Raw genomic sequence first — 23,167 nt, forward strand, 5'->3', positions numbered from 1 at the left:
ACTACATTGTAGGTGAGAAGAGAAAGATTACAAGTGTCACAAGGAAACCTTTTGTGGTGATGGTTTTTCATACATATGTATGTAAATAAATGTATCAAATTCTTAACTGAAAACTTGTTCAAAAATGTGTGAATGTTCATAGCATCCTTATACCAAATTGAAATAAGTAATCACAAATGTCTGTTATGAATGGATGATTTAATACACCTTATTATTCAGCCATACAAAGGAGTGTAGTATCGATATGTGCTATATCATGGATGTAGCTTGAAACTATGCTAAGTGAAGAAGCCAGACACAAAAGGCCACATATAGTCTGATTCTGTTTATATGAAAAGTTCAGAATAGGCAAATTTCTATAGTCAGAAACTAGAATAATATTTCCCCAAGGCTAGTTTGGGGTACTTCAAGGTCCAGGATTTCTCTTGAATGATGGAATTGTTTTGGGTTAGATATTAATAGTAGTATATGACTTTGTACTAAAACCACTGAATTGTATCCTTCTAAACAGTGAATTTTATAACCCCAGTTCTCAGAAAGTTAAGACAGAAGGATTGCAGAAGTTTAAGGCCAGTCTAGAACTAGAAATTGGAATTAATATATCTTGGTCAGATCCACCCCCTTACTCCCTCCCAATGAATTCCTCCAGGACCCACCATTATATCTCCCTTCTATCTTCATGTTCTCCTCTTATCCATTTAGAGCTGCTCATATGCTCATGGGTGTGGGGTCGTCTTTGAGCATAGGAAACCTATCAGTGGCCACACTCTTAAAGAAAGTGACTGATCTGTGAATCTAAACAAATAGTTAGAAGGCAGTTTTACAACATGGCTATTTAGGAAAACGCTATTAAAAGATTCTCCCCTGGGGCCTGTGACTTCCTTAGTCATGGATTTTGCTTATGTTTACAGTACTGGACATGGATTCACTCCTTGGGAACCTTTGATCTTGAAGTCCAAGTTAAAAAAATTTTTTTTTAAATTTATTTTGCAATACAATTCAGTTCTACATATCAGCCATGGATTCCCTTGTTCTCCCCCCTCCCGTCCCCCTCACCTTCCCCCCCACCCCCACCCCCCATTCCCATCTCCTCCAGGGCAAAGCCTTCCCCACAGACTGAGGTCAACCTGGTAGACTCAGTCCAGGTAGGTCTAGTCCCCTCCTCCCAGGCCGAGCCAAACAATCCTGCATAGGCCCCAGGTTTCAAACAGCCAACTCATGCAATGAGCACAGGACCCGGTCCCACTGCCTGGATGCCTCCCAAACAGATCAAGCCAATCAACTGTCTCACCCATTCGGAGGGCCTGATCCAGTGGGGACCCCTCAGCCATTGGTTCATAGTTCATGTGTTTCCATTCATTTGGCTATTTGTCCCTGTGCTTTATCCAACCTTGGTCTCAACAATTCTCGCTCATATAAACCCTCCTCATTCTCACTAATTGGACTCCCAGAGCTCCACCCAGGGCCTAGTCATGGATCTCTGCATCCAGATCCCTCAGTAGTTGGATGAGGTTTCTAGCACAACAATTAGGGTGTTTGGCCATCCCATCACCAGAGTAGGTCAGTTCGGGCTGTCTCTCGACCATTGCCAGAAATGGGCTATAGAACTAAACAGAGAATTCTCAACAGAGGAAACTCAAATGGCTGAAAGACATTTAAGGAATTGCTCAACATCCCTAATCATCAGGGAAATGCAAATCAAAACAACTCTGAGATACCACCTTACGCCTGTCAGAATGGCTAAGATCAAAAACACTGAAGACACCTTATGCTGGAGAGGATGTGGAGCTAGGGGAACTCTCCTCCACTGCTGGTGGGAATGCAAGCTTGTACAACCACTTTGGATCAATATGGCGCTTTCTTAGAAAATTGGGAATCCATCTCCCCCAAGATCCAGCTATACCACTCTTGGGCATATACCCAAGGAATGCTCAACCACACCATAAGAGCACTTGTTCAGCTATGTTCATATCAGCATTGTTTGTAATAGCCAGAACATGGAAACAACCTAGATGCCCTTCAACTGAAGAATGGATAAACAAAATGTGGTACATATACACAATGGAATACTACTCAGCAGAGAAAAACAATGACATCATGAGGTTTGCAGACAAATGGATGGATCTAGAAAAAATCATCCTGAGTGAGGTAACCCAGACTCAGAAAGACAAACATGGTATGTACTCACTCATAGCAGGATACTAGACATGAAACAAGGATGACTTGTCTGCTACTCACATCACCAGGGAGGCTACCTGGAAAACAGGACCCCAAGAAAGACACAGGGATCGCCCAATGACAGAGAAATGGAATGAGATCTACATGAACAGCCTGGACATGAGTGGGGGTAGTGAAAGGCGAGGGTCGAGGGAAAGAGAGCTTGGGGGAGCGGGAGATCCCAGCTGGATCAACAACAGAGAGGGAGAACAAGGAATAGGAGACCATGGTAAATGAAGACCACATGAGAATAGGAAGAAGCAAAGTGCTAGAGAGGCCCACAGAAATCCACAAAGATACCCAAGTTAAAATTTAAAAAATACAATGAGAGGTATCATTCAACACCTTCCTGGGGGACACAAGGAAACATTTACTTGTCCAAAGTGGGAACCAATGATAGACCAAAGTAAGGATATCATTAAAGCCCAGCTTGATGAACCAATGAGTGCTACTCATGAGTACTGCTTATACAAGTAGGGGTGAGGGTTACTAACAGGAGCAGAAATGACTCAAGGGCACCTACATCACTGAAAGCCCACTCCAGCACGAGTGACAGCTCATGAAAGCTGAAAACCTGGAGCATACTGCACAAACTGCAAATAACTCATCATGCTGGAGAGTGTCCTTGCCGAGTAGATCAGTTGGTCTATTTAGGGCAGTTTGGCTATATGTTCTGATAATTCTGCCCTAATTAAATAGGAAAGGCCAATTGCATTCATAAGGAATTTCCCCTTAGGAGATTATGGACTTCTAAACGTGCTATATTTTCCTATTGTTGTATCCTCTGTATGACACAGTACCTCAGAAATATAGAAAGGGTAATCATGTCTCATAAGATTTTCAGTATACAAGTGAAACAGTGCCAGAATTCAAGGTGATTGAGTGTTTGATCATTTGAAGATAATCTTTTTAAATTATTTTATTTTGCTCTCTAGTAATTGGAGGTTAATTTTGAGTTAAATTATCCTTTGTATATTCTACATTAATCTTTTCAAGGAAAGAATAAGAAAAAGGCAATGAAGGAAAGGAGGAAAAATAGTTTAATAAGGGGACTCTTGACTGATTTAGAGAAAGAAGGGAAGGAGGAAAGAAAGAAAGAAAAATGGAAGGAAGGAATAGAAATAAAGGAAGGAAAAAAGAAAGAGGCATTGGCGTATGTAGACTGTATAGCAAAGCACCTGGTGCAGGTAGGTCTGTCTGAAGACATTCTCTTATCACCAGGCATTTGGTTAGACTTTCTAGAAAGCCAATATTAGGCCATTACCAGAGCTCATTACCTGGGTTGAGAGCTTGGGGTTGGGGTTATGGAACACAGAGAGGAAGGAAGTGAGTAAGACTGTAAGATTCTTTTGTAGCCTTTTTTTGTAGACTAGCTTTCTTGTCAAAAGTGGAAATGTAACGAGAGCATTCCCTTTGTTCTTATAAGAATTTTTAAGATAATGATTTGTTTTTCTCAGTTTGAAAGATTTCTGTTTTTAAAATAGTTGTGTTCTTCTGCCATTCCAGGTTTCACTCTCCATAATTTTCTGTTCATCTTCATGTTTCTATACATTTTTTTCACTCATATGTAACTTTAACCAGCTTTTCATTAGCTACTCTTGGGTCAGTTGTCTCTCTGACTCCATGTATATTCAATATACATTTTTAACTTATTAAAACATGTTTTTATTTATCTTCAAACATTATTTCTACTTTGCACATAAATTTCTTAAAATGTAGATTGTAAGTATATCTTGTTATTCAGAAAATTATTTCTGTTTTTAAATGCTTTGGTAGAAAATAACCTGATATTTATTCTTCTGGGAAAGCTACTGTTGTAGCATGTAATAATTCTTTGACATAAACTTGTTTAAGAACATTTTTTAAAGTATACATTCCTAAAATAGGAAGATGAAAATGTACCAAAGAAGAAAGTGTGTGTGTGTGCATGCTTGTATACGTGTGTGTGTGTGTGTGTGTGTGTGTGTGTGTGTGTGTGTGTGTGTGTGGTGTGTGTGTTTAGGGGCGGGCAGTGTACACATGTGTGTTTGTGCATGTAGAGGCCAGAGGTTGATGCCAGTTATCTTTACTACCTTCTCATTTGAGATAGCATCTTTTACTAAACCCAGAGTTTACAGACTGGCTTTGAGTCTGGCTGGTCAGTGAGTTCTGGGGATCCACCCATCTCTTCACCACCCTCTACAACAGAGCCAGAGTTATAAAAGTATGTGGCCATGACTGGCTTTTACAGGGTGTTGGGTTATATGATCTCAGGTCTTTTACCAACTGAGTCATCTCCCCACTTCTTCCTATTATTTCTATGGCACTTGACTGCTACTATTAAATAGTCTATTTAGTTATCTTTTATTGAACGTGAAACTGTGGCAAAACAGTGAAAATTAAATTGAGTTGATCTTCCTTGTCACAAAGTTCTCTTTGTGTAAACTTCAGTTCTCTCTTTTAGGACCTCAGAGATTAATGTTCTATAAAACATACCTACTCAACATGTAAGCAAGCAGCTTTCAAATGGCAGGAGGATTAATTGCCCTTTTTTCTATGCTGTCCTACATATTATATATGTTAGTATTTTTTGTGTTTTAACTATCAATTTGCTATCCTCACCGAACTGTGAACTTCTAAGAGTCTACCTTATATTTATCTCCATCCCCAAGAATTTAGCATTTTCTGTCACATCTCAGAAGTCTAATAAGTCACTGTTATAATCTGATATGTAGAGAAAATAGACAATTAATAAATATTGGTCAGTTAAATGATAAATCCTCATGACTAAGCCTTAACTAATATTAAACTTTTCCCTGCAATGAACTGACCAGAAAGGAAAGCAAGGCTTTCCAGAATACATCCTGTCTCTAGAGTATGGCCTTCTGGGATTGTGAGATGGTAAACGGGGGAACATACTTTTGTACATGGTTGCTGACCTGATTTCCATCCTCAAAAGCACATAAAGGTGAAAAGAGAGAACTAGTTCCACAGACTGGTCCTCTGATCTCCTCATGTGAATCATGGCATGTTTGTGCACACTCCTACATACATTGTATGAATATACATAGATACGTGATAAACTACAATTTTTTAAAAAGTATGTCCTTCTGTTCCTCAGTTTACCCTTTGAAAGCTGAGACATGGTGTTCTATTGATATATATTTACTATTCAGTAGAAAATATCATCAGACTGTTTTCCATTCTGTCTCCTTTACTGTTACTGTGCAGCATTAGATAGGAATAGACATCAGCAGACTAGGAAACTATTCAGGCTCAAGTAGACATCTGGTCATAGCTTAAAACTGTTGTTCAAATATTAGATGTTTTTTATTTAAAAACAAAAAACAAACAAACAAAAAACCCAGAGCCCGATGTCAGGGTGAAAGCTGAAAGATCAGAGAAGCAGAACAGCCAGCCACTAATTCTTACCTCTATGAAATCCTCAGCCTAAAGAGAGTGAGTTCCTGCTTCCTTATGCCTTATATACCTTTCTCTGCCATGCCATATTACCTCCTGGAATTAAAGGCATGTGTGCTTCCTAAGCAAAGACATGAAATCTCAAGTGCTAGGATTAAAAGTGTGAGCCACCACTGCCTGATCTCTATGTCTAATCTAGTGGCTGACTCTGTCCTCTGATCCTCAGGCAAGTTTAGTATGGTACACAACATATCACCACATAAAACATTTATTTTCTAAGTAACCATAGCTATGAACCCAGCAACAAATATTGCTACTTGGGAATAGAAATCAGTGTAACACCTTAAAATTCGAGATTACTAATGTAAAATTTAAAACACTTAATACTAGAAATATGGAACGTGAGTGTGAGCAGGTTGTATTTTACTATACCTTTTTTGGGTAAAGAAAATTTTACCCTTTAGAATATCATAGTATCGTCCCTTACTAAGTGCTCAATTATGACACGCAGACCATGTCTGACCATCTCACCTTGAGAAGATAAACTGGGTGGTGTTAGTGTTGTTTCACCAGTCTAATTCTCATAACTGAATACATACCTGATCCACACTCCATGATACCATGTACATCCTGTTTTCTTATGAATCTTATGTGTAAACAGATCATTGTGGGTGGTGTTGGTGTTGTTTCACCAGTCTAATTCTCATAACTGAATACAGACCTGATCCACACTCCATGATACCATGTACATCCTGTTTTCTTATGAATCTTATGTGTGAACAGATCATTGTTATTGTTGTGAGAGAAAATGAAGTTCAGGAAGGGACAGGTTCTTCCCTAGATTCTTTTGAAAAAAATCTTGTTGCCCTGCTAATGTTCATCCTTCAAAATCCTGCTCAAGGTCACTTCTCCGTGCACTATCACCTCAGCTCAGTGTAATGACAAGGACTTTTACAAGATGAAGGAGAAGAGACAGAAGATTGATGTCAGAATAATACCATGTGAGACTGTTAAGTAGCCATTAGCATCTTTGAAATAAAAGGCAACCAAGAGCCAAAGAATGTGGGAGAAAAAGTTAGAAAATAGTAACCTAAACAAAAGTAGGACTTCTGGCTTCAGAAGCTAATACATTCGTGGTGACTAAGTTTGTGCTAGTGTACTACAGCAACCTAAGAAACTAATGCATCCATAATTTTTGTCGTTTGTTTTACTGTATTAAGAATTGAGCTCAGGGTCTTACCTTGTGCATGCATGCTAGGCAAGTACTTTACTACAGAACTGTACCCCTATCTCCCCACCCCCTTGTTTTGAGACAGGGTCCAACTAAGTTGTCCTGGATAGATAGCTTTGAGTTTGTAATCCTCCTGATAGTGCCTCCAAGTAGCTAGAATTACAGTGGTGCATTACTCTGTGTGTGGCCACAAATGCTCAGATAGATCTTTTTAGAAATAATTGGATTCACAAGAAATAACCACATTAATAAAAATAGTCTTTGTACATAAACAGTTACCTTTCCCCCAATTATAACATTTTACATAGTCATAGTACATTGTAGAAAGTAGGAATTGGGGGCTGTGGAGACAGCTTAGTTAGTAAAGTGTTTTCAATTCTTGGGCTCCACACAAGAAAAACTGAGTGTGGTAGTATGTACTTGTAATCTCAGCACTGGTAATGTGGAGACAGGTAGATGGGCTCACTGGCCAGCCAGCCTTGCCTACTGGTCTAGCTCCAGGTCAGTGAGTAACCCTGTCTCAAACACAAGGTGGAGAGCTCTTAAGGAATGATATCCAAGGTTATCTTCTGGCTTCCATATGCACACACACATACTCAAATCAGGAATTGACACTGACAAAATACTATTAATTGAGGGGGAAATGATGCTTCTCTCTAAATACACCACCATACAGTTTTGACTTCTTGAAGAATGTTTATGTCTTAACATATTCAGGAAACAAAATTAGTTCAATCAATTTGTATAAAGATAAAAATAATAAAGTAACATATTTATAAAGGCATTAGTTATGGTGGTGGTTTAATGTGAAATACCCACTGTAGGCTCTATGTTAGAGTCCTTGGTGTCTAGCAGGTAGCACTGTTAGAGAAAGTTGTGGGGCTTTGGTGGAGATATAGCTTGCTGAAGGCAGGAGTCATTTGGGCCTACTCCCTGTTCTCAGTATTTCCTATCTATAGATGCAGTATGATCAGTCAGCTTCCTGATACTGCTGCCTTGCCTTCTCTGCCTGGCATTGTGTCTTCCCTTCCATGACAGAATGATCCTTTGACACTAATTGAAACCCAGAAAGAACTTTTTCCCCCTTAAATTGCTTGTCAGGTATTTGTCCATATAAATGAGAAAAAATGCCTTTGAATTATTAAAATGAAGTACCTGAAGCAACTAACTCTAATAGAAAAAGGTTTGCTTAGCTCATAGTGTCACCTCATGGCACCAGTGAGGGCCTAGCAGTATGTGTGAGAAGGAAGTGATGACACCTTAAACTAGAAGCAGAGAGACAGGACATGTAAGGCCTCACAGTCCCTTTCAGTGACTTGTTTCTAAGGTTCTCCCAATAGGCCCCACCTCCAAAGTGTTCCACCACCTCCCCCTGGTGCCATCCTTGGACCAAGCTTTAGTCATAGATTTTTAGTGGATTCCCAAACCATTGTCTGAACTGGAACACTTCATGTGTTTGATTATGTGAGTTCAATATGAGACATGTTTGATTAGAGAATAGGAAATATTGAACTCCTTTGTAATGTGTGGTGGGTTTTTTGTTTGTGTTTGTTTGTTTGGTTGGTTGGTTTTGTTGAGTTGCAGTTGCTAAGACAATTCTGGAACTATAATATAGATAGTAGAATTTAGCAAATAAACAAATACTTTGATACTCATAGGCAGAGGCAGGCAATTTCTGTGAGATTGAAACCAGCCTAGTCTACAGAGTGGATTCCAAGACAGCCAGGACTACACAGAGAAATCCTGTCTTAAAAAACCAAAAGAAAGAAGGAAAGAAATGCTTTGATGTTATTAGGATACAGTGTTTTCAGTGGAGAAAGACACATAACACATATGAGTTAAAGTAATAAAGGAAATTAAGAATAAGTTGGGATTGAAAGTAATGATGTAAACTCATTCTCAAAAGTATTTATAGACTGGGCGGTGGTGATGCACACCTTTAATCCCAGTCCTCAGGAGGCAGAGGCAGGTGGATCTCTGTGAGCTCAAGGCCAACCTGGGCTACAGTGTGAGTTCCAGGAAAGGCGCAAAGCTACACAGAGGAACTCTGTTTTGGGGAGAAAAAAAAGTATTTATATCTTTATGTGGGTATATGTGTGCTAATAATATATGTATGTTTGTATATCTATGTATGTTTCCTATAGGCAGAAGTGGGCTATGAGGAAAGACACTTATGTGGAAATTATCCAGTATACATCCTGGCAGTTTAAGACTTGGTCTTTAGTATTAGTTCTCATCAGAAGTTGCCAGCACTCTGGACTCCTGCAGTTTTCACACTGGAGCCTGGATTGTTGCATTCAGCCAGAAGCATGAACTTGGAAGAAGAAGGGGCAGAAAAGAGTTCATGCTTTAAGGACAAGAAACTAAGTCAAAAGAATTCCTGTTGTCTAAATCTAGAATAGATTTAGTACCAAACTAAAGGTGTAATGATCTACAGACTTTGTAATTTTTTTTTTTTACTCTTTGGGGGCCCACCACCCATATCCCAAATAAACACACAGAGATCTATTCTTATATTTTTGGTTGTGAGCCTAGCCTTTAACGGCTGAGCCATCTCTCCAGCCCAGAGATCTATTCTTACTTATGAATGCCCAGCCTTAGATTGGCTTGCTTCTAGCCAGCTTTTCTAACTTAAATTATCCCATTTCTCTTTAACTACATTTTGCCTCTGGGCTTTTTACCCCTCTTTATTCTATATATCTTACTTTCCTTCTTACTCTTTGGCTGGCTGTGTGGCTGTGTGGCTGGCCCCTGATGTCTTCCTCTTCTTCTCTTTTTCTCACTCTTATTTATTCTCTCGCCTTCCAGCTCCACCTGTTTCTCTCTCCTGCCTAGCTATTGGCCGTTCAACTCTTTATTAGACCAATCAGGTGTTTTAGGCAGGCAAAGTAGTACAGCTTTACAGAGTTAAACAAATACAACATAAAAGAATGCCACGCATCTTTGCATCATTAAACAAATAATCCACAGTATAAGCGAATGTAACACACCTTAAACTAATATTCCACAACAACAGATTCTCAAGGGAAAAGATAGAAAACCATGTTTGTAAGTGAGCATTTGGTTAGTGTGACAAAATACTTTCAGCCACACCAACTTAAAAAGGAAACGTTTATTTTAAGAGATTTCACACCATGGTTGGCTGGCTCCATTGCTCTGGTCCTGTGGTGAGGCAACAGGAGTGAACAGCAGATTAGCTGCTCACCTCATATAGTTATGTCAAAGAATAGCAAAAATATCTTCTAAGAAATGGGTCATTGGACAGATATCCTCCAACATATGTCCTTCCACATCTTAGATCATATAGCCTGCTACATATCTAGGCTATACAATGAAAACAGACAGATAGCATAGCCTATTAAACTGAGGGCCACATGTGCAAAGTAATATGAGATTAAATCAAGCACAGGAGAAAATGATGCAATCAAGAATCACAGATGTAATATATAAGACATGTAAGTAAATATAAAATGTGTGAGGCTGCTGCTAGCATAACACAATTTAGAGTTTTCTTTGTAAGTAGAAGGAATACAGAATACAAACAAAACTGTGGTATAGTAAATACATAGACCAATCATATAGCCATTGATCACATTATTCACTTTACCGAATTGTGTGCTATGTTTTCATACGACTAGCCATAGTTTTGTTACGACTACATCATCACAAATATGTAATGCATTGTACAATACTAGGACAGCCACATTGTCCTACTAGATGGTAGGAATTTGTTACCTCTATTATGACCTTATCATCCCACTGTTATATATTTGATGATTGGCTACTCAAATGTCATCTTGAAACACTTGACTGTTGTAACAGCAGACAAATAGGCTCTAAAGGAGAACAAAAACTAATGCCAACTTCTTTAACGGGAACTTAAATACAGACCTTGAAGATGAAGTGAAGAAGGTAGTAGTAAATTACCAAACAGCTCATGTGATCATTGAGTATCACAGTGGTGTAAAGAATAGACATCCAGGAAGACAGGTGGGTACCTATAGGTTTATAGGTAAAGTTAATCAAGTATTTCCCTTTGGAGACCCCCCGAATATTCCTTTTGTTTCTTTGTCACAGACAATCTGTGGTTGGTGGCAATACAGTACAATTTGTTGTGTTAAGTAAGCCTTTCTTTGTTCTTGTGTTTTCAGGAATTCAAAATGTCCTCAACCTCTTCTGTGCGGTTCTTACAGAAAATAAGGTTCTCTTCCATTCAGCAAGTTTCCAGAGACTTAGTGATGCCTGTAGAGCCCTGGAATCTTTAATGTTTCCTCTTAAATACAGGTGAAGTTTTCACTTGGTAATTTTATTTATTCCCACATTGTGCAATACTTGTTGATAAATCAAAATGTCATGACCCAATTGCTTTGAACCACAGAGGTTTGTTATATGACGTTAGAGAGTTATGATTCTAATAAAATCTAGTTTAGAATTGGGACTTTTCCAAGATGTACATGACTGAGTGTTGATTAATTTAGTGAAAAATATTTAATTTACTTTGAATAATATTATTAGCAATATTTAATTATCTTTCAATACTGGTAAAATTCTTTAGTTAGTGCTATTTGATACTAGTGTATTCGTTTTTAGGAGCTATTGGAATTCTGTTAATGAAGAGTCCTTATCTGTTTTATACACCTCTTAAATTATTTGTATATAAATGATGTGAAGTTACTTTACATTAACATAGAGAATAAAACAAAAGTCAGTGGCCATGCATGGCTATACATTGGTAACTGTCAAACCTAGATTAAATGGAGCTTCATTATAAATTTCCCACTTATTTTTAAGGGATATATTAAATATTATCCACAATAAAAATTTTAAAACAGTTTTTAAAAGTATAAACCATGATGGCAGGTCATATTATAGGTAGAATATTTTACTCTGGTTTAATTTACTAATCATAATGTCCCAGAAACTTAAGTTCATGAACACTAGGTAAAATTTTAGATTTAACTTTTGGAAAATTTTGGAAAAAAAAACCCTCTGGAGTTTTTGTAAAAATGTTTGCTCTATTTGTTTATTGAATGTGAGCATCAAGCATAGTGTAATTAGACAAGTCATTACATTGCCTTGAGAGTGGTGGTCCTGTCAGAGCTCCCATTTGGTATCGGGTCTGCATGAGGAAAAGTGCTTTAAACCAGCATGCATTTGGGGAGGAAGGAGGAGGCCAGCCACTACCTGGGTTCCAGTTACTTTGTGTTTTATATCTGTGATCCTATCTCACACATGGAGGTTTTGAAAATTATTCCTTTCAGAACTTTTGTGTTAATAATCGTGCCAATAAAATTGATTTCTTTTAAGTTCTTGAGTGCTTTAAAAAAAATTGTATTAGTACTTTGAGAGTTCCATTCATGTTTTGATCATATCCTCATCCCTAACCACTTCCCAGATCCATTCTCCTTCCCTACCCACCCAATTTTGTATCCTTAAAAATAAATAAATAAAACTTTCAAGGCCAATTTGTGCTGCCCAAATAATCTTGGATGTGTGGTCTTCCACTGGAGGATGTTGACTTACGAGTTACAGTTACAGAGAAAACCGTCTCCCTTTCCTAGCAGCTAACAATTGCTAATAGCTCCACAGCTAGAGGTAGGATTGATGCCTGGTTCCCATCTCCATGTGGTATTTGGTCTGGCTTGGGCTTGCACAGGCTTTGTACATGCTGTCACAACTCCTGTGAATTCATATGCAGACCTAGCCCTGATTGGTCTAGAACTTAGTATGTAGACCAAGCCAGCCATGAATTCACAGAGATCTACCTACCTCTGCCTCCCAAATACTAGGCTTAAATGCTGACACCACCACACCAGGCCTACTTGATAATTTCTAAATATAAATAAATTTAAATTCAGACTGAAAAAAAAAAAGAACACAGAGTTGGCAGGTAAGGAGGTAGAGTGAATCTGAGAGGAGTGGTAATGACTATGATAGAAATACATTGTATGAAGTTCAAATAATTAATAAATAAAAATGATTTTATTTTATTAAAATAATAAAACTTATTTTAATAAAATAATGTGATAAATTTTATTAAAATAATAATTAATAAAAATTTAAAAAGACAAAGCTGGGGGTGGCATAGGATGGTGGAGGTTTACTGGGAGGAATTGGAGATGAGTCAGTGAATATGATCACAATAAATGGTATGAAATTCTCAGATAATTAATAAGTACATTTTAATAGTTCAGACTGCATAGAAATAAAGGGAAATGTGTTCACATTGTGGGAAAATAACATAAATAAAATATTTTTATTATTTTCAGTTACCCTTATATTCCCATTCTTCCTGCTCAGCTGCTAGAAGTTTTGAGTTCTCCAACTCCTTTCATTATTGGAGTCCACTCCATCTTTAAAACTGATGTTCATGAGCTTGTAAGTATCCAACTCTAAAATGTCCAGATCTTGAGTCTTTTGTATTTGAGTGTTAAAAGGTTTCAAATCATTATTGTTTTCAGAATATGGTACATTTTCCATAGAAAAGACAGAGTAGAAGGAAAACAACATCAAGAAATATAAATATATTTAATTTTGCAAGTATGAGAGTTTTAAAGAATTTATTCATTCATATATTTATGAATAAGATGGCTTTACACAGGGGAGATGGCTCAGGCTCTTCACCTAAGTTTATTTGCAGTGATGTTTGGGATTTCAGCAGAGTGGAGAGTCACCTGGAAGGTCAGCTAGCCTCATGTGAGCAGTGCAGCAGAAATAAGAGAAATCCTGCCTCAAACAAGGAGGAAGGGATGAATCAACTCCTGGAAGTTGTCGTCTGACCTCCATACATGTACCGTGGCATATGTGTCGCCCCGCCCCATCTCTCTTACAAACATTGATTAATTAATTAACTAATCAGTTATAAAACAAAAAAGACAGGGTCTTGCTGTGTGGCCTAGGCTAGCCTCTAACTCCTGAGCTCACAACAGTCCTCCAACTTAAGCCATCTGAGTAAGTGCTAGCATGTGCCACTGTGCCTCACTTTAAAATAACCCTTGTGTAGTAGATCATTTTTATCTTACTGTATACCTCATATGAGGAATTCTATATTCCTGTAGATCAATAGTTCTCAACCTTCCTAATGCTACAGCCCTTTAATGCAGTTCCTCATGTTATGGTGACCCCCAACCATAAAATTATTTTCGTCGCCACTTCGTAACTGTAATTTTGCTACTATTATAAATCGTAATGTAAATATCTGTGTTTTCTGAATGTTAGACAACCCCCCATGAAATGGTTGTTCAACCCCCAACAGGGTCATAACCCACAGGTTAAGAACCACTGCTGTAGATGATAAGGATTAATAATTAATTTTTATTCATAATTTTCTTCCCAATGCTTAATTTATTAGTGTTTTAAAATGAGATCTGCCAATATAGAATACCTGAAAATTATCAAGAATAAAATAGTTTGCAGAGAGTTTAAATTTAGTGGAACTCAGATTCAGTATGAGCCCCCACCAAATTCCTAATCCATGTGACTAAAGAGAAGCTCAAGCTCGTTCAAAAAGAGTGTGTTTGATTTTGGATGTCATGCTCCTAGTAGGACTATAACAGTGTGCATCAGAGGACATCAGAATCAAAAGTTTAGAAACTGCAGTTCTTTGAGGAAATTGTCTCAGATGATAATTTGATACTATTTAATAATTAAACATCAATATTTAAGGACTGTCATATGGAGGAAGGAGAAAGTGGTGGTGGTTGTTTGTAGCTATAAAACATTTAAATAGCATCCATAGATATAATGGATACAGAAACAAATTTCTGCTGGGTATGTTCCCAGATGTAAGAGCTGCCAAGTAATGGACTAGGATTTCTAATGTGAGATGAGGAGTGTACTCTGAAGCACTATGACTGGAGTGTAGGGAGCAGATTATGTGGCACTTTTCAGGGAGTATAAGAAAATTTCTTTACCAAAAGGATTTTGTTCTGTGACATCTGTAATCCACAAGACTTTGTAACACTGCTTCTGTTCTAAATGCCAGCAGAGAAGAAAGTTTTGGTGCTCCTCACACAGCAACTGCAGCTGGAACCACATCAGAGATGTCATTGACACTATTGAAAGAGTAGACAAGACCCTCACGTGTATACCAATCAATCCTCTTAACATTGTATTTAATATCTAGTTCTGTTTAACTTTGGTATCATCATATAAAAATATGTAAGCTACTAAGCATGTTTATTAAAACATTAGGCCCCATATAATTTGTAAATAATTTTAGTAGTACTAAATATAAAGATAGGACAAACCAAATGTTGCCAGTTGTAGATTTAACGTTTTAATGAATAAATTAGAATGAATTATAAGCACATCATCAAAATATTTCTGTAAGTTATTTTTAAATATCTTTTAAAATACTACAAATAAGGTTTGGGGTATTGTTTTTGTCTGTTTTAGTCTTGATTTTGAGACAGGGTCTAATGTATCACAAGCTGATCACAAACCTGAACTCACTACAAAGCTGGGGATGGCCTTGAATTCACCCTTCTGCCTCCCAAGTGCTGGAATTTCAGGTGGGCATCACTGCTCCAAGCTGGGTTTTGCATCTAAACAATAATTGTTTGATATACATTACTTTGTTTATTGATTCTTATAGAATTCAAATGCAATAGCTCAGTTAACATGGAAATTTATTAACACATAGCACTTCATAGAAATTCTTCAATGTGCCTGAGTAGTTTGCTCCATGGAATCATTTACCATCCAATGCTCCTTCCTTCCTGCTTTTTCTATTACAATCCCCTCAGGTAGTGCCACCATCTGGATGATTAATGCTTGACTGCTGCCAATTCATAGTTTCTCCCCATGGAAAGAAGATTGAAAACATAGAAGAGCCCTATAACACTCCTTTCTTGAAGGGCCAAAAAGTGCACATACCATTTTTTCATCCTTTAATGGCAGAAGTGTACTCATGTACAATGCCTAATTTCATAGGAATTTGGGAAATGTAAAGTAATGAGGAAGTTCTAAACCTAGAACTCTTACTGCGATTAGCCAAGAACCTCTTCCTCAATTAGTTTTTCTCAGGTTGAGTTAGCCATGGCCAATTAATTTGTTTAGTAACAAATACATTTTATGAATTATAGTTAATTTTTGAAATCTTTTTCAGTTAGATGTAATCATAGCAGATTTGGATGGAGGCACTATTAAAATTCCTGAATGCATTCACCTCTCTTCTCTTCCGGAGCCACTTCTTCATCAGACTCAAGCAGCGCTTTCTTTGGTATGCCACTTTATTCATGGTCACTTTTCTTGATTTAAACTTGAAACTGAGATAACTGGAATTAAAAGACATGGTCTATAATTATATATGTATGATGTATGTATGTTTACACGTACACACATATATTATGTTGAGACATTCTTTCACTATATTGGTCTGACACTTGCTATGTAGACCAGGCTGACCTTGATTTTATCTGCCTCTGCCTCCCGGGTGTTGGGATTAAAGGTATGTGCCACCATACCATATTACAGGTGTAATTATCTTAAAGAGTCCTATCTTTGAAACAAATATATTCTTTTATAGCTATTAGAGGAGAATCCTTCATTTACTAGGTAGTTATATTTGCTTCTCATTCAGTATATTTATACAGTAGATACTGTGTACCAAATACTGTGGAAATAAGATAAAATTTTGCCTCAAAAATGTATGATTCCTGCCCGGTATGGTGGTGCACACCCATTTGGAAGCCAGGGCTACACAGAGAAACCCTATCTTTAAAAAAAAAAAAAAAAAAAAAAAAAAAAAAAAAAAAGCCGGGTGGTGGTGGCGCACGCCTTTAATCCCAGCACTCGGGAGGCAGAGCCAGGTGGATCTCTGTGAGTTCGAGGCTAGCCTGGTCTACAGAGTTAGTCCAGGACAGGCTCCAAAGCTACAGAGAAACCCTGTCTTGAAAAACCAAAAAAAAAAAAAAAAAAAAAAAAAAGTCGTATTCTCTTAAATATTTTCTATTAGGAGTTGTTAGCTTCTGGTCCCCAGCCTCATTCTTGGCACATCATCTCTTTTGTAAATGTGCTATCTACAAAAAACAGGATGTCTAGTTCGTGTTTTTAGTTTGTAAATATATGAGTAATCGAAGCAGTAAATAACATTCCATGCAGTCAAGGTTTTAAAAATCTTGTGGCCTAGGTTTTTCACATTGAAACAAGTTTAATAATTTTTGTTATGCTATTTTTGTTGATTTTGTTGATTAAAAAACAAACAAAACATTAGTGTTTGTGTGCACATATGGAGGCCAGAGGATAATCTTAGCTGTCATTCCTCAGGTGCCAGCCACCTTATTGTTTGAGACAGGGCCTCTTCTTAGTCTGGAACTTGCCAAGTAGGCTGGGCTGGCTGGCTGGCAAGCCTGAGGGACCCTCTAGTCTCTAAATCCTCAGAACTGGAATTAAAAGTGTGAACCACCATGCCCAGGGTTTTGTTTTGGTATAATGTATAAGACTTGTGATTCCAAAGATAGTATCATCTCAGATACCACCACATTTCAAAAGGTGAATAATTTTAAATAATTTTAAAGAAAAATATTAACTATGTAATCGGATTGATTGCATGTGAATATATCAGTAGCTGAAAAATTAGTGTTTGAGTCATTGAGTCATTCTCTGCTCTGTGTTTGAACATAAAAGACATCTCTCAACATTATAAGTCCTTTTGTACTGCATAATCAAATTGTAGTATAAATCTCCATCCATGTCATATGGCATATAATAATAAGTCATGAGGACTTTGTAGCCAACAAGATTTATCATGTCTCATCCAGTCTCAGAGCTGTTCCCATGTAGAAGGATCAGCATATACGTCACCTGTCTTGTAGTTGTTTGTTTGTTTGTTTGTTTGTTTTTAATTTCTTCCTTCTTGTCTATAGCCAAGATTTTCAGGAGGTCTCCCCCAATCAAAATCTGATCTTTTATTAATTTTGAAGAAATCCGTAGCTTTTTGCTTCCTATGGAAACAAGGCATAACCTCTCCCTTAACACAACATATTTCCTGACTTTCATTATGAAATTAAGACATTTTAAAAACATATGGGTTGGTTTAATTTAACAGTTTTTTCTACAATCCAGTGCCTCAGCAGGGTTTGTCTTTCACTCATCAGCATTCAAAAAACTTAAAGTCAACAAAGCAACATACAGGATTCGGGCACACTGTGCATTTCTCATCCTTATGTGGCTTTTTATATTACTTTACTCTTTCTTTAAAGACTTCATTTTATTATTTTTAAACTATTTATTTATTCACTCATTTATTTATTTATTTACTATTTATACCCTTTTTCTTTTCTTTCTTTAGCATCTAAGCACATTTTTAATCATTCTGTACCTATTTAGAGGCTTTTTTCAGTATGGATCTGGCCTAAGCACCTGCAGCATTCTGTGATCACATGAGCCAAAGCTTAAACTGCTAGGTGGCAGCTAGGCCCTCTGCTGCACAGCTAGGTTACCAGGTGGTGCTGGGGGCTGGCTTCACTCCCCTCAGCCTAACTGTTCCCTACTCTGGGAAGCTGCTCTGTCCAAGTTGCGGCAGGCATTTCTATCTAGTCTCCTGCCTGAGTAGCACACAGGCTGCTTAAATGCTCTGCTGTGTTAAAGGGGCCACACCTCTGTATCCTGCAAGTACTGGGCCTGCTTGAGAGACAGTCACCTGGAAGCCAGGTCTGACTTTGTGTTTGGTAATTTGTTTAAGTTTGCTCAGGCTTTATGTAGATATACATGGCCGAACATTGGGCACCAAATGTAGTCGGACTTTCCTTTGGGCTGCCAGCACACAAATAGTGACATGGAGACTTGTTAATTATAAAAGATTGGCCTTAGCTTAGGCTTTTACCCAACTAACTCTTATAATTCAAATTAACCTGTTTCTATTCATCTACATTCTGCCTCATGGCTCGGTTACCTCTCCTCTGTTCTGTACTTCTTCAGTGTCTTGCTGGCATCTCTTATGCGCCTCGATTGATCCTGAGTTCCTCTCTCTGCCCAAAAGTCCCACCTATTCTCTCTTGCCTAGCTATTGGCCATTTAGCTCTTTATTAAACCAATCACAGTGACATATCTTCACAGTGTAAACAAGTATTCTGCAACACAAAGCCTAACTCAAATATTAACCTTTTTCTTTAGCTTTTCTAGGTATTTTCTTCGTATTTCTTGTGTTATTATTCATAGGTTCATCACAGTCTACCCTCTTCTGAAATGCAAAGCTCAAGTGCTTCTTCCTTACCCAAGTATTTTAATTAATTAGTTTGTTGTTTTCTACTTTTATTTTTTCAGTATACTTTAAAAAAGGTTTTTTCATTTTTATTATATAACTATGATTTATTTCCTTGCATGTATGTACATCATATGTGTGCTGTGCCTGAGGAGGCCAGAAGGTATCCAAACTGTAGTTGTAGGTGGTTGTAAGCCACGATGTAGGTACTGGGAATCAAACCCAGATCCTTTGGAAGAGCAGCAAATGTCTTAATCACTGAGCTATCTCTCCAGCCCCCTTTTAAAACATTTATAAATTAATTTTGTTTAGCATACAAAATAGGTTTTCATTATGACACTTTCTTCATACATTTCAGTCAGTAAAACTGCATAACACATTTTCTTTTTTCATTCATTGATGGACATCTGAACTGGCTCCCTGTCTTGGTTATTTTGACTAGTACTGCAGTAAACATGGGTGTGTGTATATTTTGGTGGTTTGCTGATCTAGATTCTTTTAGTTGAATACTCCAAGAGTAGTATAGATAAGTTAGATGGTGGTTTTTTGTTCTGTTTTATTGTTCCACTTTTTTAATGAGCTGCCATACTGATTGACATAGAGGCTGCACCAGTTTACATGCTTCTCAGTTGAAGTTCTGCCTTCCCCACATCTGCTGTCATTTGTTGTCTTGATGACAGTCATTCTGACTTTGAGGGAGATGGAATCTCAGTATGGTTTTGTTTCTTTGATTGTTAAGGATGCCACCCATTCTTTTTCAAACACTTATTAGCCATTTGAATTTTTCTTTTGCAAACTGTCTATTTAATTTATTGGCCCATTTATTGATTAGATGATTTGTTTAATTGGTGTTTAACATTTGAGTTGTTTGTTATTGAGCTATGACTTCCTGGTCTAATATGTAGTTGGCAAAGGTTTTCTCCAATTCTGTAGGCTGTCTCTTTTCTCTTCTCCTGGTTTCATCTCATGTGATACCATCTATCAGTTCTCCTGAGCCATCGGATCCTTTTTGAGGAGGACTTTATGCCTGTGAATAGATCATGAAGTATTTTTCATGTCTTCTTCTAAAAGTTTCAAACTTTCAGGTCTTATAGTAAGGTTTTTAGTTCATTTTGCATTTTTTTTTTAACAGGAGGAGAGAGAGAGAGGTCTGGTATCATTGCTTGGCATGTGTGTATCATTTTCTCAGCACCATTTATTAAAGAGATTGTCTTTCCTATAATGCATGTTTTTGACACTTCTGTCAAAAATCATGTGTTTGTAGCTGTGTGGCTTCATTTCTTGGTTCTCTATTCTATCTCATCTGTTTAGTTTTTATATTACAAGATGTAAAATAAACCTCTTTGAAGAAGTAGCCACATTGATATATAGCATTTCTCCCAGTTGCTCACTTCCCAGCAGGGCTCATTTTTTTTATAATTTGATGTATGTTCTTTGAGAACTGCACATACTAAGGTAGATGTTTATCTGTGTGTGCATTTATGTATTTATTATTTTAAAATAAGTAAGACATTGCTATGTGAACTTTTCTAGTTGCCCTTTTTTTGTAATGTTTATTTTATTCCATTTGTATGGGTGTTTTGTCTTTATGCCACATGTGTACCTATCAGAAGAAGGTGTCAAAGCCCCTGGAACTGGAGTTGCATATGGTTATGAGCAATCATGTGGTTGCTGAGAATTGTACCTTAGTCATCTGCAAAAAGCGCTCCTAACCCCTGAGCCGTCTCTCCAGCCCCTAGGAGGTCTTTTTTTTTTCTTCCTAATTCTAATGTTTTGTCTTAGATATCTTTCCACAACAGTACATGCAAAGCTGTATCAATTAAGTGATTTTTATCTCATGGTAGGACTATAATCTAACTCATGTACTGATAGTTCACTTAACGCCCCAAAGAAACTAAAGAGTAAGTCTTATTAATCCTAGATATCTTATATAACAAACTTGTTTACTTTAGATTTTGCACCCTGATTTGGAAGTAGCAGATCATGCTTTCCCTCCTCCACGAACAGCCTTATCCCACTCAAAAATGCTGGTAAGAAAATTATTATTCAATTTTGATACTTCTAAAGAGTGCTGTACTTTTATTTTTAGGTTTTCTGAAATAGCTGAGTTAGAAGTACCCCCAAATAGAAATTAGAATTCTTCTTTCCTCAAGGTGTTACAGGGCAATTTACTGGCCCAGAGAGGGGATTTGACTTTCTTTTTATGAAGCAAGAATAAAGACAGCAAAGAAATTAGAGCCTCAGCTATAGTCTGGAAAACCACCCAGCATAAGCATTTGGATTCTTCTGTTCTTGTAGTGCTATGTATCAAACCAGGTGCCTTACTCGTGCTATGCATGTGCTCTACCACTGAGCTACATCTCCAGTGGGGTGGTGATACTTAGAAAAATGAAGGAATGAATGCTGATTATAGGAGAGAATCAAGTTTGAGGAGTATGTGTGCCAAAAGGAGTTTGGATTAGCAGTCATAAACAAATGGAAGGGTAGCAGACACCCCTTTTTTCTTTTGCCAGTTCATGTCTTAGAGGTGAATGAATGTGTGACCAGTAGGAGACTTTACAGAGCTGTGGTCCTTTGAAAAAATGATATAAGCATTCTTGACCTTTTTTTCTTTATCCATTAAATAAGGTATTGACCAAAGAAATATGGAATTTTCTTTTAACAGTTGAAAAATTGTTTCTATTAAAACCTGGATTGGCAAGACTTACTTTTAAATCATATTTCATTAGAATAAGAATAGATTTTATAATTTGGATAAATGTTAGAAGAATTTCATAAGCCTTTAAAATATAATCTTTTGAGAGTTTTTCCCTTTTATATTCGTAACTATAATTTTTGCATATATAAAAATCAGAGGTCTTGGCATATATTCCTTTCTCTGACACAGTAAAAGAGGAAATTGTGTTACTTATTTTTCCTCTGGAAGAAAACTGTATGCACTAGAATCAAATTCTATTTGGTTCAGTAGAAAGAACAAACCATTTCACCTAAGAATAAGTAGACTCTCACGAGACTGTGCCTGCTGCTTGGGGAGACAAGCATGGGAAGCACAGCATGCTGCTCACTCAAACTTTCTTCCTTCTCTCTGTTTTACTTAATTTGGGTTATTTTTAAATTAAATTACCTGTGTGTTTCTTTTTACATTTCCAGGATAAAGAAGTCCGAGCAGTTTTCCTTAGGTTATTTGCACAACTGTTCCAAGGATATAGGTCATGCCTCCAGCTTATACGGATCCATGCTGAGCCTGTGATACATTTTCACAAAGTAAGACATAGTACCAGGTTGTTTGTTAAGTGGACTCACTTAAAAGAACACTCTCTTAGCCATATGTATTGAATTAATTTTTTTGAATGTGATTAAAGTCTCTGTGTTATGTGACACATAGAGTTGGCGTAATGTTTTCCTTCAGAATATGTAAACTTAAAATTGACGTTTCTCTTCTTAAAGTCAAGTATTAATACCTGATTTTTTTCCTCCTGTCTTTTAGATGGATTAATTTTTATTCTTTCCAATACATGTAATATTTCAGGTATTAGACAAAACCCTTTGAGAGAAACACATTTCATGACAATGTTTAGTTACACCTGAAAGCATTCAGGCAATCTTCAATCTTTCTATTTTTATTTTAACCATTTGCCCATTTCCCAGTGATAAATTATCATTTCACATTTTTTTTTCTTTACAGACAGCTTTCTTGGGGCAGCGTGGTTTGGTTGAGAATGATTTCCTCACTAAAGTGCTCAATGGAATGGCGTTTGCAGGTTTTGTTTCAGAAAGAGGGCCTCCATATAGAGCCTGTGATCTCTTTGATGAGGTATAGTTCTTATCAACAACTAATAGTTAAAAGCAAAAACCATTATTATAATGTTTACTCAAATTTATAAACATTATAAATTAAAGATTAAGTAATCAAATATGTGTATCAAATCTTGATACTTATAATGTAAATTGAGAAAATTATAGAATGTTTCAAAAATACAAAAAGATTTTGAGCAACTATGATTGAATAGCTTCTTAGATCTTTTTGAAAGATTGGACAGTGCTTATATAAATAAGACTCATTTTTTAAAAAATATAATAGTTCAGTGATTGTCAGTCTGCAGCTAGGTCTAACT

General features: G+C 37.0%; 1 protein-coding gene across 8 annotated transcripts in view; it reads left to right on the plus strand.

Annotated features, from left to right (window-relative positions):
* The window catches only part of Sbf2 (SET binding factor 2), a 359,732-nt gene that overhangs the window by 183,078 nt on the left and 153,487 nt on the right, over positions 1-23,167 (plus strand). For all 8 annotated transcript variants that reach the window (XM_052713085.1, XM_052713088.1, XM_052713089.1 and 5 more), the window contains 6 exons: positions 10,999-11,131; positions 13,117-13,225; positions 15,957-16,070; positions 21,005-21,082; positions 22,203-22,316; positions 22,738-22,866. In XM_052713085.1, coding sequence (XP_052569045.1) covers positions 10,999-11,131; positions 13,117-13,225; positions 15,957-16,070; positions 21,005-21,082; positions 22,203-22,316; positions 22,738-22,866 — 677 coding nt within the window. The remainder of the gene's footprint in view (positions 1-10,998; positions 11,132-13,116; positions 13,226-15,956; positions 16,071-21,004; positions 21,083-22,202; positions 22,317-22,737; positions 22,867-23,167) is intronic.

The sequence above is a fragment of the Peromyscus californicus genome, unplaced genomic scaffold (genome assembly GCF_007827085.1).
Source record: "Peromyscus californicus insignis strain IS unplaced genomic scaffold, ASM782708v3 Scaffold_4__1_contigs__length_199733344, whole genome shotgun sequence".
Taxonomy (NCBI): Eukaryota; Metazoa; Chordata; class Mammalia; order Rodentia; family Cricetidae; genus Peromyscus; species Peromyscus californicus.